The sequence below is a fragment of the Clytia hemisphaerica genome, unplaced genomic scaffold (genome assembly GCF_902728285.1).
Source record: "Clytia hemisphaerica strain Z4C2 unplaced genomic scaffold, Clytia hemisphaerica genome assembly, whole genome shotgun sequence".
NCBI lineage: Eukaryota > Metazoa > Cnidaria > Hydrozoa > Leptothecata > Clytiidae > Clytia > Clytia hemisphaerica.
This window is the reverse complement of record NW_027103551.1, coordinates 2,661,988-2,677,095: the sequence shown is the minus strand read 5'-3', so window position 1 is coordinate 2,677,095 and position 15,108 is coordinate 2,661,988. Positions and strand designations below refer to the sequence as shown.

Below are 15,108 nucleotides of genomic sequence, written 5' to 3'. Positions count from 1 at the left end.
TGTTTGCACTTGAAAGCCCATTAACCGTTGTAAATACGTTCAAGAATATTTACTTTTTCTGTAATAATAGCTTTTTTGTATGTGCAAAAGGTTTAACTTCAAATAATTATTACCAGGAAGTCTACATCTTTCGGTATATTAAATTTTATCTCGGTTCCGTATCCCTGGTCTACCTTTTTAGATGATAGTCGGAAAAAAGTGATCGAAAGTTTGAGGGGTAGACCAGACCTTTTATAACTATAACTATGACTATAATAATGCACCTGTTTATAATACTGAACGTGCATGCTAGCTTTACATCGCAAACAAATCTCATCGATTTTCTCTGATTATAATTTTCCTTGTCCCGACTTTCTACCCTCTACACATTTCTGCTTTATATCTACTCAAATTGTGAGAAAGAAAAAAGAAGTGCCGTCCCAGAATTTTTTTTCCATTAAAAGTATTTTTTGCAAAGACTGGTCTGTATGGCCTGCTTGTGTACCATTGACCATTGATCATATGACTTGATTGGAAGGGAAGGAAAAGAAAAATTATAAATTAAAAAGGAAACAGATTTCGATTCTGAACCCCATACCGAGATTTTCCTGATTTAAAATGATTGCACGGTGTGTACACGTCTTTTATAAGAATATGAAAAAACCTTCGAGTGTTCTTAACTTTTTGAGTTTTAAGCCTAAAAACTCCTTAAAATATTCTTTTAATTTCGCCATTTTGTGAGTAACAACTTCCAAAGAAATCGGGTGTTTTAGAGTCCATATAAAGCCTAAAAATGTTCTTAACTTGTTCTTTATATTTTACCCATCGAAGCTGTTTTACCCATGTTCTTATATGGTTCGTTCTTATAAAAAACGTGTAGAAGTGAAAGCAAACTATCCATCTCATTTGATATTCTTAGAACGAAAAGAAAACATTTTGAAAATTTTGATCAAAAACTCAAAAAGTGAATGTGCTACATTTTCACTTTTATATGGATATATTCTCGTTGAAAAAAAAGGAAACGTTTTTAAATGGGTGAATTTTACCAATTTTATCCCACGTAATCTTAAATTAATTTTTCTAAAAGGGAATTAGTCAAAGTCTCATCATCAAAACTAAGAATACGGGGGAAAGAATATGGATAATTTGTTCTCAAGATTTTCCCAAAGTCTGAGAAATACAATAAGGTTCAATTTTATAGCAGACATTTTCAATCTACAACTAATTCTCTTGTTATAATAGTTCTGTTAATTCAAAATTTCAACAAAATAAAATAAATTAAAAAACGAGAAAACATTGAAAATGAAATACGAGATGAAGTTTCTAGTCTTTGTATTATTTCTGGTGATCCTGCTACCAAAAGTTAAATCAGATTCAAACACTACAGCAACAAGATCAACAACAACTGAGAATTCGTTCGAAACAATGGAGTTGAAATACTGGGAGCTGAAACCATACATTTACCGCAAAAATGAAACTTTAACAGGAATGATAGTGGAATACTATCAAAACCTAAAATCACAAGCACAACTCTGTTCTCATGAGCCGGGTTATCGAGCTATCGATTTTGCTCAGTTTACAGACTCCTATGAGCAAGATATCATTAAAATGCAATTAGCAGATAATGTAACGACTGGCTTTTATTTTGGGCCAGTTTTTGAGACTTGGAGTACCACCGGCGTTGGTAAAGTAGATGTCGAGTTTGTTTCCGACTCAATCAGTTTAGTATCTAAAATGGAAGACTTTCATTTTTACGCTAAATTCTTGAGTGCATTGTATAAACTGCTACCGTTCATGTATTTAATGTTGTTGGCTGTTTGTTTTGTGGGTATGTTATTCTGGCTTCTGGTAAGTACAGTTCTAAAGTCTCTCCTGACGAAACTTGGTCATTAAGTGTGGTATCCCTTGATCAGTGTTTCCCTACACCAGTGTCAATCCCTGGGCAGGTTTGAACAAGGACTTGAATTCCCCTACTCTATTCTATGTGGCTTTCCTTCTGGTAGAAGAGAGCTGAAAGGGTAGCCTTTGCATTGCCACGACAGAGGTTCCCGAGATCAAAATCTAGTCCAACCTTCTAATAGGTTCTGTAAAAGCTGGAGCTACAAAAGTCATTATCATAAAATATCAAACCAAACTTCAAAATCAAACTTGTTGCTGTCATTTGAAGCCCCAAGTTTAAAATGGCAATGACTAAACGCCTTCCCTTATATTTTTGAAGGAGGTAGCACGCAAGAAAAAGATTAAATACATTTCACCAACGCTTGGTTCATCTGTATGGAACAGTGTTGTCACTCTCACCACAGTGGGGTATGTATTTCACCTGTTCAAACTAAAAAAAATACCCTGCATAGTTCCCATCTTTTGGAATTCATTCCAAACCGTCAGCACATATACGTAGTCCCTAAGTTCCCATCTTTCTAAACTTATTCCTAACAATCACCACGTCATCTTGTCTCAGACTGACTTAAGATTGGCTCAACTTTAGTATTTTTCAACAACGGGATCCGCCGTCTTCTCAATACACAAAGACAAATATTTTCTAATTCTAAGCAAATTAAACTAAATAAACTTCTTAGCTAAACAAGGGTTCGAGTTTGGACACCTGGATTTTGGACCGACATAGGTCATTCAGTAGCGAAGACAGGAGGGGCGCAAAATTTGTGTAGGACAGCAGATTTTATGACACTGTAATTATCTATTCGTAATTATAAAAATCTGCTCTCCTACACAAATTTTGCGCCCCTCCTATCTATGCTGCTGTCATTATTCGGATTGAGATACCTCAAACATTTAGAGTCACTCTAGATATCTCTCTCTCTTTTTTAACCAATTACCCCCCCCGGAAATAAGACCTAGTGAATGTAACATGGGCCCCGGCAAGCCATTTGGAGTGGGGAGAAAAAATACACTAAAAAAACACCCTAAACGTTATTTAATTGGAGAGAAATCATGATTTGATTTGATTTAAAGTTGTTCTGCAAAAGAAGAGGTGTGGGGGGGGGTGTCGCACTTCCTCCTCACAAGGTTACAGATGACATTTCTAAGGTAATTTGTCTAACAAAATGAACCATTCCTACTACTAGCTATGGTGATATCATTCCCAGTATGATTATAACGAAGATGATGTACGTTCCATGGGCCATGTTTGGTATAGTATTAGTATGTACCTTCACTGGTTATGTGTCATTAACGGTTGGTGGGACTCCTGATCATGTTCTGCTTGAAAAAAAAGTATGTTAATTAACAGACCTTTTTATTATTATACACATCTCCACTTTTTGTTGTCTAATCTTTCTGTCACATGTGCTAAAACACGTTTCAGACTAGATATTTCATTGTGAAATTCAACCAGTTGTCTTTTGGGAACTAATACCATCTCCTCGTTTGGTTCATTCAAATCATCATTTTTGAAAGGTTCTTCTGAGTATAATTGAGTAGAAGGTGTAGAGCTCAATATAAGATAAGAAAATTTCCATAAATTTCTAATTTGATAAGATTAATGTTCACTCAGGCGGGGGGGGGGGGTCAGTATTAAAATTTCAGACATCGTGAAGGTTGACAATTATTTAGGAATAAAAGCAACTTATAGCAAAAAATAACATTTCCAGGACGTAACATTTTTCGAAAAATGAAAATTTCAAACTTTTATTTTTTGAAATCCAAAATTTCAAACTGGCATAAAAGCTTGCAACTTGAGTGTATAACAATAGTTTTGGTACCATTAGAAAGGTATTTTTTACTCTTCCTAAAAGCATCCTGTTTATGCTTCTTTAAATCAAGTGGTCAGGAGTTATAGCCTAAAATCTGCAACTAGGAATATTAGCAAATTCAGAACGTGTATACACGTCAAAAGGGTTTGAAATGTTAAATTATAACCCCTTTATATTCAAGGGTCACATCAAATTCTTCTAGTCTATCGTAAGAATTTTCAGACTGTAGGACTCGATTTTATCTTTTATCATCAAGGTTGGAGCTTTGAAAGGTTCCACAGAGGCTAACATAGCAGTTGAGATGTTGCAAGTTAAATTAGTGGAAGGTAAAAGATATATTGCTGTACATCATGCACGTTTCTTTTTCATGAAAACATCCAAAAAATTTTAAGCCTTCGGGTGTTCTTAACTTTTTGGGTTTTAAGCCTAAAATGTTCTTAAAGTGTTCTTATTTTCACGATTTTGTGAGCATTTTTGTCCATTTTCCTAAGAAATCTGGTGTTTTAAAGCCCGCGAAGCCTGTTGATCACAAAAATGAGAAGATAATCTGGTGTTTTAAAGCCCGCGAAGCCTGTTGATCACAAAAATGAGAAGATAATCTGTGAGTTCAGGCAGAGGAATGTAAAGAGATGGAAAAACAGCTTCTTGAAAACAATGGAAAAACGGCTCATCATATGCCAGGTCTCTTGTCCTTAAGGGAGTTTATGTCAAGTAAATAGGTTTCTTTTGTTGTCGCTATAAAAAATCTGCATAATTACCGTGTTGTGACAAAATTCTTTTGTTTCAAGCCTGATTATGCGCAAACTTTTAGGTCTTATATTTTGGGTACACCTCTTCTATACGAAAAGGTACCTATATCTACTTGCTCAGAATTTCCTAGCGATTCTACTAATATAACAGCATCATGACCGCACCATAATATGGAAAGCTAGAGCTCGAGAAAATTATAACTTCATCTTAATTTTACTCGACTTCTGACAGTTTTACAAGAACCAATTTAATATCATTGCGTTAAGAATTTCTTTTGTTATACTTTGGTAAAAATATTGCTCCTTATTCTTAAAAATTGAACTAGTAATCGGCAAAAAAGGAAAAACAAATTTTCATTTTTATCGTCAAATCATGTAAAAAACGTCCGATCGTCCGATTTGTATGGCGAACCGTCTTTCTGGACTTTCATTTAATGACCTAATCAACGTTTTTACAATAGATTTTTCAATAGAAGTGATCGTTGAACTTTGAGCAATCAGAAAAGCAGTTTTTCCATCTCTTCACATTCCTCTGGTTCAGGTGAAAGTTTTTTGATTGACTTGATGATTTCATATGATTTCCAAAACTTTATTGCCCTATCTATTTAACCAGAATACGACACTCTTGAGGACCTCTATAAAGGGATTCGTGCACACGAGGTTGATCACGGTATAATAAACTCTGATATCGTCATGTACGAACAAACAACATGGAATGATGGATATTCGTTGAACAACCAACTCGTCATCATCAAAACATTACCTATTGAATCCAAAGTTCACGTGACCAAAAAAGGAGGATGGGGATTGGATGAGGAGAATGATGAATTCTTCAAGTGTTTGAACAGACATGTTAAAAACGAAGTCTTGAGGAATGTATACAACAAATATAGGAGACCAATCAAGGTAGTTTAATTGATTAAAATAATTAAAATTAAACTTTGCACCTTTTAACCCTATAATCAAGACGGTCGCCTTTCTACCTAAATTCGTCCAAGGTAAAAAACGGAAGAAAGTTGACAGTGGCGATACCTATGGTCAAGAGTTTTTTTTTGTTTTTGATAAGCTGTCGAATAAAAATAAACTCCGGGAAATTCTAGATTCTATGCCGGCGAACTCTTAGCAAGCCCGGTGTATTGATTAGTGAGAATGAGGCGTCGAATCCAATTTCAAGACCGGCAAATTGTGTGGCAAATTGTATGGCAAATTCGACGTTCACCGGGCCTAAAAAAGATATGGTCAGGTGGTTTAACAAGCTCGGTTGCTGAGCTCTAGGGAAAAAGTTTTAAGCAAACTCGCACTTGAGACTTGGTTAATGGTTGAGAAGGGAGTCTTAATCATTTTTCTTGTCCTTTTAAATGTTTTTCTTTAGATAACCAACTTGTACTATCCCGACTTAATAAAGGAGATGGTCAACCCAGATATCGGTTCATATCAAATCTTATTCATCGTAGCTTTTGGTCTCGTTATCTTAGGATTCTTATACGATTTCGTAGATTATACATACCACAAATTTGTTAAAAGAAAAGTGGATTTCATCTCGAGGCGAATGCAAGACGAACTGGCAATTGGCAGTGTGAGAGTTAGTGGGAGAGAATTCAATCAATTGAAAAAAGACATTCTAAAGCTGAAAAACTTTATGGATGATGTTGCAGATATTTCCAAACAAAACACGGTCCCTTCATCAGAATTTTGAGAATTTTTAACGAATTGGATTTGGCGAGACTACTGTAAACTTAAAGAACGATATACATCTAAAATGCATCGAGGTTTGCCAAACTTCAAGTATTCACATTCAAAATAACTCTAAATGTTTCTGATGCAATGTCAGCCGGGACAAAACGTACGTAGGTCTTTTAGACCACGTTTACGATTCAGAGCTCGCCCAGAACAAGGTCAATAAGAACATAAAGCTTCAAGAACATTCTATGATTCTACAGGATCTAAAATATGTAAATGCTTAATGTGTTTGTTTTGTAAAAAAACTTCTCGCTTGTACTTCTAAAACGAGTTATCAAAGATTTAACGTATCTCCAAACATTATAGTGAGGTCAGGTAGCACATAAAAACGTAAGAATACTTCAGATGGTGATTAAAGCATGAAATTTGGCACAGATGATCCTTAGAGGGTCTAAAACTTAATTTTAAACAGTAACACCAAATTTTGCCACCTGGCCACCTGCCAGATGACGTCATCAGGTGGCTGGGAAAAAAATTATTTTTTTAAAAATATTCAAAATCTGATGGTTTCAGCGGAAAGAGCATGAAATGCTAACGAAAATTAAGGTATAAAACATGCCTTCAAAATCTTTCTATCAAAAGTTATGGAGATTGAAAGTCTTTTGATGACGTCATCATAAGCCTTTCCAGGCAAAACTTAAAAACCTCGTAATTTTGGTACAAATTGACCAAATTTCATGTTTTATACATGAATTCATATCAAAATTCATTGCTTTTTCCGATTCCGATGTTCAAATTGAATTAAAAGCTTTAAATCCTACAGAATACTAAAACTTAGATTTTGAGCTTTACAAGGCAAATCAACGCAGCGTTCTCCCTTCAGGAGCGCAGTGTACAACCAACTAATTTTTTTGGATGTTTTAAGCCTTCCTATGTTGTTTAGACCCAAGCATCAGATGGAACTTCAAATTTTGACATGGATTCATGTATAAAACACTAAATTTGGTCAACTAGTTCCGTTATTACGGGATTTTAGGTTTTGCCTGGAAAGGCTTACGATGACGTCATCACAAAGCTTTAAACCTTCATAACTTTTGATAGGAAGATTTTGAAGGCATGTTTTATACCTCGATTTTCATCAGCATTTCATGCTCTTTCCGCTGATACCATCAGATTTTAAATATTTTCAAAAAAATAAATTTTTGCTAAGCCACCTGATGACGTCATTTGGCAGGTGGCCAGGTTGAAAAATTTGGTGTTACTGTTTAAAATGAAGTTTTAGACCCTCTAAGGATCATCTGTGCCAAATTTCATGCTTTAATCACCACCTGAAGTATTTTTGTGCTAACAGACCTCACTATTATGCTTACACAGCAATTTAAATAATAATAAGAACAACTTTCTCTCCCTTTCAGCGCTGCGAGAGCACAAATCTTTGAAATTGAGACTTTTTAGCTTATTTTGCTTTGTCAGCATTGGGGTGAGCCTACTTTCAATGTCATATAAAGAATATTTTTAGCCCCACACAGTTTTAGAAAAACATACAAAAGTTTCAAAAATTTTAAGAATCTTATAAAAAATTTAATCTTTGTTAAATGTGAGCTTTAAGTGATCGCCCATTCGGAAGATATCAATTTGCTAAAAGGAAAGGAGCCCTGGTCGCATGAAACTCTCACTTGCTCGTTATTTCCTTGAGATAAGTGTGTTGTATGTCTTTAATTTATTCGGAATACAATCATTATGATAATTATACTGTTTGAATTTGTAATTCATTTTCAAGCAATTTATTTCAAATCAGCCAAAATTTATAAATTTTGAAAAATATATTTAAAACAAAAACTACGAAAGAGATTTTTTTTCACAAATAGGATGATGAAATAATAACTGTGTCTAGAAACTCCCAGCTTTCAGTCTAAAGTATAGTCTAGGTTGACAAAATCCTGTTAAAATCATTTAAAGATTTGAAATTCAAGGTTTTCTTTCAAACGTATTTTCTTCATTAAAACTTTTCAACTTCATATTTTCTTTTTCTTTATCCAAGTAAAGTAAACCAATAAATAATCTCACCAAAAACAGTTTTGAGGTCTCCTTGGTTTTACTTGAATCTTTGAAACTTCATGATCTAGATATCTAAAATTTCAAATCCCATGGTTATGCTTTGAAAAACTGTGACCTTTAAATTTTTATTTATCAAATCGTATCTTGTCACTATCAGCTGACACACAACATTCTATGCCAAAAAAAAAACGTGGGTGCTGCTGTGTGGAATTAGATGGACGTTGGCTTGATGCTTTGCGACAGCTGGGTAACGAAACGTACAGTCAGCCAGTAACGTGGCGTCTTAGGGAGGAGGGGTTGCATCCGATTGCTTCTGTTTCAAGCTTTTACAGTGTCTCCATAACTCGAACTCGCAAGGGGAACAAATTTCGAGTTATGGCGTAAAGTTTACAAAGCATTAACCTGTTCGAGAAAAAGAAACATTTGAGTTGTAGAGGTTCGAGTTCGAGACTCTAATTGCTAATTTTCAAGCTTTTGCAGAGACGTTATGTCCACCCAACACTTTCCCTAAAGATAGAAGCTACAATTTGTATCGGCTTCGAGATTTTATAAATTACACCACCTTTCATCAGATGACTGCAATTCAGTAAAAAATATTTTTACTTGGCATCTAGCCCAAGAAAAGTATATTAAAGCATGGAATATATAAACGGAAGGAAGCCTCACATCGACCCTAGTTTAAGGAAATCAGAATAAAATTCACATTCGTTAGTTTCGTTAGTATCGTTAAAACTTGGAGACAGGTGGAAAACTTTAGTAATTAAACACTATGGCAAAAGAATATATATTAATGAAAGTTCAAATCTCTTAAATCGCATGCAAGCTAAAAAAAGTTTTAAATAAAGACCCTTTTTGTTGATAATTATTAATGAGCGGATAAGAAAGGATTGGAAATAAATTCTAATCAAGCTTTATTAATTTGTCTGGTGGATTTGGGAGGGTCGCCCTTCATTCAAAATAAAAATATTCACTCCGATCTGGCTTTTAATCCACTTCTTGGATTCAAATAAAAGTTACTATAGATAGAATACTTAAGGAAAAATATTTCAAGGTAAAGTACACACCGGACTGGTGAACAAAGTTACTTTACCAACTTCCTAAAGTCTTATGGATGTTACGGACATTGGATATGAATTTAGCGTAAGAGCAGGGGGGTAATGCTTTTGCCAATAGCGGCTAAAACCTCAAGTCATTATTTAGGCAATTTTCATTTCTTCACTCCGCAATTAAGCTACCATGAGAACCGAAGCCACAATTTGACATCAGCTAAAGCAGTTCAGACATTTTTATAATGGTTTTATTAGCTAGACTAGAAGAGGATGATATGAGAGAAAGCAAGGGAATAAAAATGAGAAAAATCGTGCTAGGAAGAGATTTTATTTACATTTAAACTCAGTTGTATAGGAAACCAACCGGGAATCGACGAAATCTGTTTCAAGAAGAAACTCAGCACCTTTTCCTATCTTTTTCCTTATCGAATAGGACCTCCAAAAAACAAAAATATTTTGCTACAGGGAAAAACGACGAAGAAAAAAGAAGATTTATTTTTAAACCCGATCAAAATGATGAGTTCATTGATCATTGGGTGTAGTTGTGTTCATATGTTAAAGAAAGAGTAGATATAGGGTACAAATGGAGGCATTATATTACAGTTGAATTTCCATAACTCGGACACGCACGGGGAACACAGATTTGTTCGAGTTATGGAGTAAAGGTTTATTGTTAACTGAAGGGACGAGAAGACATGTTCGAGTTAAGGAAACATTCCAGTTATGGAGGTTCGAGTTAAAGAGACTCTACTTTAGCTTGTTTGAGAAAAAAGTCATTCCAACAGACAGTATAATCTCCTCATTCCATTTTCTTAACGTCCAAAATGATAGCGCGATACAAAGAGGAATTAATAATTTTAGGTAGCGGTGAATGACTCATCTTTTAAGTCACCATTTTTATTGTGGATCTTGGATGACATATAATTTTCAATTTGTTAGGGTGCACTTTTCGCATTCAAGTGGCACGTTACCGTCGGCCGTCAAGGTTTGCGTCCCGATTTAGTAAGACGAGTTTATAAAATATAAATATCGTCTAAAACTTGCAATGAGCAATCAACGTGTCAGTGATTCTTGACAGTTCACAGTAAGCACTTGTTCATATAGATAAATATAGCTTGAAGCTGAATGAAAAATTTAGGGCAATAGAAGGAAGAAAAGAAAAGAAAAACAATTTGTAACCTTTAAATTGAAGCCTGATTGATTGAGCCTATTTTCATCAATACCGACTATTCGACCCATGAAGCAATGCAACAATATGGTAAAGCTTTATTTGTGTAAACTTTTTCTTTTTTCTTGAATTTATAATTACTTTTAGTATCTATGTATCTTCGGATTCGACAAGAGGTATTTGAGAAAAATGAGCTAACCCAAAATCAAGAAAGCAAATTTTAACATCACCTTATTCGTTAGTGACATATTGAAGACCAAATCACGTGATACATTCCCAAGAAAAGAAGATAGAAACTCACAACACCTAAATTTGTACGTTTTTACTTCATTTCAGGAACAAAACTAATATAACCTACACAATGAAGACCACCATTTTGTTGTTAATGCTTTTTCTAATCAAAAAGACATTACAAGAAGACAAACAGAACCAGTCGATTCCTAATGGACAATCAATTTATGAATCAACCATACCATGGCCTGCTTACTTTTGGGAAATCAAACCATATATTTTCACAAACGAAAAAGGACGTTTAGCTGGCATGATTGTAGATTACTTCGAGGAACAAAGACGAGTTGGCATGTCATGTTTCAACAATGTTTCAAATTCATATTTAATTAAATATTCGAATAAATTACCGGACAGAGAATCTATTTTGCAGTTTTACAACAACCAGTCTGTGGAAGGTTATTTTTTACCGATTTTTGGTAATAATAGTGAATATGATAGTAATAGTGAAATATATGCACCAATAAGTGCAACATCAGTATCCCTGGTAGCAAAACAAGTTGAAGTTGAACTATCCAATAAATTGGTTAAGGCTGTCATTGATTCTGCATTGTTGGGAATCGTGGTTGTTTTGATTTCCATCACGTTTTCATTTGTTTATGCATTGATTGATCAGATTGGGAAAGAGAAAACGAAAACATTTATGGAAGAACTTTATTTGGCGATCTCTTTCTGTGTGACTACCATGAGCACTGTAGGGTAAGTCTGCTGATCTCTAACTTCCTAACTAGATCGGGCTTTTCCAGTTTTAGAGCTGAATAGTTCGCCATTTTGTTTTCCATTCTAGTCGTTAACAGCGCGATTCGAATGTTTTGAAAATTAAGAACAAGTAAAGAACATTGTAAGGCTGTGTGGACTCTAAAACACCTGATTTCTAAGAAAATTGCTAAAAGTGCTAGAAAATTTGTGAAAATAAGAACATGTTAGTCTTAAAACTTAAAAAGTAAAGAATATCCGGAGGGCTCCAAAATTTTGGATGCTCTTATCAAAAAACGTGTACCACACGGGCGATTTAGTGAATTCTTTTTGTAATTAATACGTACTTTTAAGCGAAGGAGAGCTCAGTACTGGTACACTTGTACTAGTCTCGTTTGTGCTAAAAAAAATAACTGACAACAACCCAGGCAAGACCAAAAAATATTTTCTCTTCTGTATACTGAGTACAAATTCTTTTTATTTGTTTAACACTGTAGCTATGGTGATATGGTACCGTCCAATCAGATTTCACGTTTGATAATTGTTCAATGGATGGTGTTTGGATTAATTATCTCTTCACTGATCACAGGATCGATCACGAAATTCGTGTACACCGATCACGATTATTTACCACCGTATCGTGATAAAAATATCCAGGTAAAGAATTTCTCATCTTTTAATTAGTTGGCAAGTTGGCGAGGTTCAGTACGTACATTGTGAAGTGCATAAAATTATCGTTAGGTTATTGCTATGAGACTTAAAGACTTTTGTAATTTTTGTATCAAAATTCATATTTCAAGAAAACCTGAATCTTAGAATCTTCGAACTACAAGCCTTTACTGCATGCAAGTCAAAAAAGTAGTGAAACATTACATTAGAACAGCTTCAGTTTCAGCCAAAATTTACTGTTTCTTTTTTTAAAAATGCATTTAATTTTAAAATTTAATACTTCTCTGTCCAACAGATTGCAGTTCTGAACAATTCAGCGGAGTACAAAATAGCAACTAAAGATTTCTTCGCTGATAAAGTTACAAGTAAGGCATCATTCAAGACTTTTTCCCATTCTTTTTTTTTCAAAACTGCAAATTCATTCAGCTCTCAGAGCCCAAGAGATACCATTTGTCGATATAGCCGAATCTAGCCCGGTATCATTACACACAGACTCGCCACATTCTCATTCATGAACTTTTCAAACATTTGCTTTTTATAGATTATTCAACGTACGAGGAAATATTTGACGCTATTAGAGAAGGGAAGTCAAAATACGCCATAGTAAACAGCGACATTGCAGCATATGCACAGGACACGTGGAATATCGGGAAAAGTCCAGCCGAAAGATTAGTTGTGATTTTCACAAAACCTATCATGATACCCATTCAAATAGGTATTGTACTTTTAATTGTTGTTAAATACTTATTGCTAATTGTTAATACTGTATTGCTTATTAATGTTAACTGTTTCAAACTTTTTCCTCAAACCATGTTACTATTAACTTTTTCTTCAAATATTTAATAATAGACAGTCAACTACCGTATTACTTCGAATAAACGCCCCCGTCGAATAAGCACCTCCCCCTTAAAAAAAATTAATGTACGCCCGGGCGTTTATTCGAAGTAAGACGGTATTATGTAATAGCATGAAACTACTGTCTTGGGAAACCGTTACGTAACTTCATAGAAAAGTTTTAGAATAATGTCGGTATTATCCCCTTGACGGGATAAAACTGATCCGTCTTTTTAACTCTAGGTTACAGAAGTTCAAAATATTCGATGAGCGATAAGTTAGCAGTCTGTGTTGATTATTATGACGGCCAAGCTAAAGAATATGCTTATGCAAGATATCGCAAGAGAGTCAAGGTAATATTTTACTATTTAATTATCACCAACAGTACTAGCGATCCTCTGGATAAATTTACCGTACCGTTTTTCCACCGATGAGCGCCGCCCTCTAAAGACTTTGGATGGATCCCTAGTAAAACCCTAGTAAAATAATTAGAAGGAAGACATAGCTATTTCTGACATTTAGTTAAAGTGACCTTTTCTTTTTTAGCACAAACTGTAGGCAGACAGGGTTATATTAGCCCGTTATAATTATCGTATTATAATATAACACCCAAAATTAAATCGAAAATTCGAATAATAGCCGTTCAACATATCATAAAACACCCATATTACTATATTACACGCATTGCAACGCTCAACACTTAGTGTTTTGAGCACTCTGGTGACAATAACAGTCTATACTCGCTTACCCGAGCCGCACTGACGAGTCCTGGGAAGGACGAAACACGTGCCTGTGGATAGATGTATTACACAGATTATAAACGAATCCAGCCTATAGCATTCATAAAAAGTAAGACTAGGTAGAACCTCGTCTACAAACCAAATAACAAAAACATAATGAGCTTTGCCAGAAAAAAAAGACGTATACCCCCTTGATGAGGTCTATTTCTGCTCCAACAGGGTAAGGTTTTATATGTACTGGAATTCCATAGGGAGATACAAAAATCAGTCAAAAATAACTGGAATTCCATGCGGGTAACTTTTTGAATCCTACTAAAATTCAGAATTCCAGAGGGGTTTAAACCTGAATTTGCCTGGAATTCCGGGGGGTTACAGCATCTTCAGCCACAGAGGGATGGACCTCCTCAACAGGGGGTATACGGTTTTTTTCTCTGAAATAGCCCAATATGTATCTTCTTTTTCAGACGACAGAACTTTATATCCCCACAATGGCTGAATTCATTTTATGTTACGACATCCCAAGAGCAATGCTGATCGCATGTTGTACTTTGATATCACTGGGAATATTATTCGATTTGACACGTTACTATCTGAAGCGACAAAGACAGAAACGATCTGATAAAATAGAAATTAATGAAACTGTTGACCCCGATGATGATGAGGATGGAGTTGTGGAGAATTATTTTGTAGATGTACCCAAAGCTGATTGGTCAAATTTAAAGAACGAAATTGATGCACTAAATAAAACGATTTCGACGATGTTACATCAACAGAATAAAGGTGTTGTAGAGGAGACAACGACGAATGCGACACAGTTTGCCATACGAAATGTTGCATTTAGTCTATCGGAAAACAATTCGTAGTCTGTAACTTATTTGTAGGTTAAACTAATTGTTCGAGTTTATCACTTGCCAATAGACCTTATCGGAGTTTTTTGATTTTTTCTAAAACAGCGATGCATTGTGGGATTGTTTCGGGGGTATTACAATAGAATTCCCTCGAGGAATTCCTAAGAGATTTCTATTGTAATACCCCCGAAACAATCCCACAATGCATCGCAAAATCTATTGTTTTTTGTGTACTTCTTCGTCGACGACTTATAAAAACCGGACTTCTATACTTGTTCAATTAGAGGAGGAGAAGATTTTCAGAGAAATTTGATTGTCTTTATTTGTAACGTTTTTATAAAATTTGTAGAGATTTTGGAATTCTTTCAATGTTTTCCCAGAAGCTCTTGGCCTTAATCGACTTTATTATGATAATTATTAAAAAGTAGTAATAATGTGAGACGATTCATTGTGACCAGATTAGACCTTTTTTTGTAGGATTTTGTGTATAATTTTAGTATTCTTCATAAATCTTCATAAATCAAAATATTTGAGAAAATTTCCTTTTGACCTGAGGTTGACTTTCAATTAAATCAAAATAATTTTTCAAATCTTCTCAGTTTGAGCATAAAAATCTCTGAATATTGAATCAGTTCATAAT

The 15,108-nt window shown here is 34.6% G+C and overlaps 3 protein-coding genes across 3 annotated transcripts in view; 2 read left to right on the top strand and 1 right to left on the bottom strand.

The window, feature by feature from the left end:
• The window catches only part of LOC136800113 (nucleoside diphosphate kinase homolog 7-like), an 87,303-nt gene that overhangs the window by 55,872 nt on the left and 16,323 nt on the right, over positions 1-15,108 (bottom strand). The window lies entirely within an intron of this gene.
• LOC136800270 (uncharacterized) lies at positions 1,056-6,304 on the top strand. Its single transcript, XM_067056891.1, has 6 exons — positions 1,056-1,827; positions 2,198-2,286; positions 3,063-3,210; positions 3,946-4,015; positions 5,052-5,344; positions 5,811-6,304. The coding sequence occupies exons 1-6, from the start codon at positions 1,282-1,284 to the stop codon at positions 6,132-6,134; spliced, it is 1,470 nt and encodes a 489-aa protein (XP_066912992.1). The 5' UTR covers positions 1,056-1,281; the 3' UTR covers positions 6,135-6,304.
• On the top strand, positions 10,693-14,673 carry LOC136800267 (uncharacterized). Its single transcript, XM_067056887.1, has 6 exons — positions 10,693-11,380; positions 11,875-12,034; positions 12,342-12,411; positions 12,588-12,761; positions 13,124-13,233; positions 14,085-14,673. The coding sequence occupies exons 1-6, from the start codon at positions 10,755-10,757 to the stop codon at positions 14,481-14,483; spliced, it is 1,539 nt and encodes a 512-aa protein (XP_066912988.1). The 5' UTR covers positions 10,693-10,754; the 3' UTR covers positions 14,484-14,673.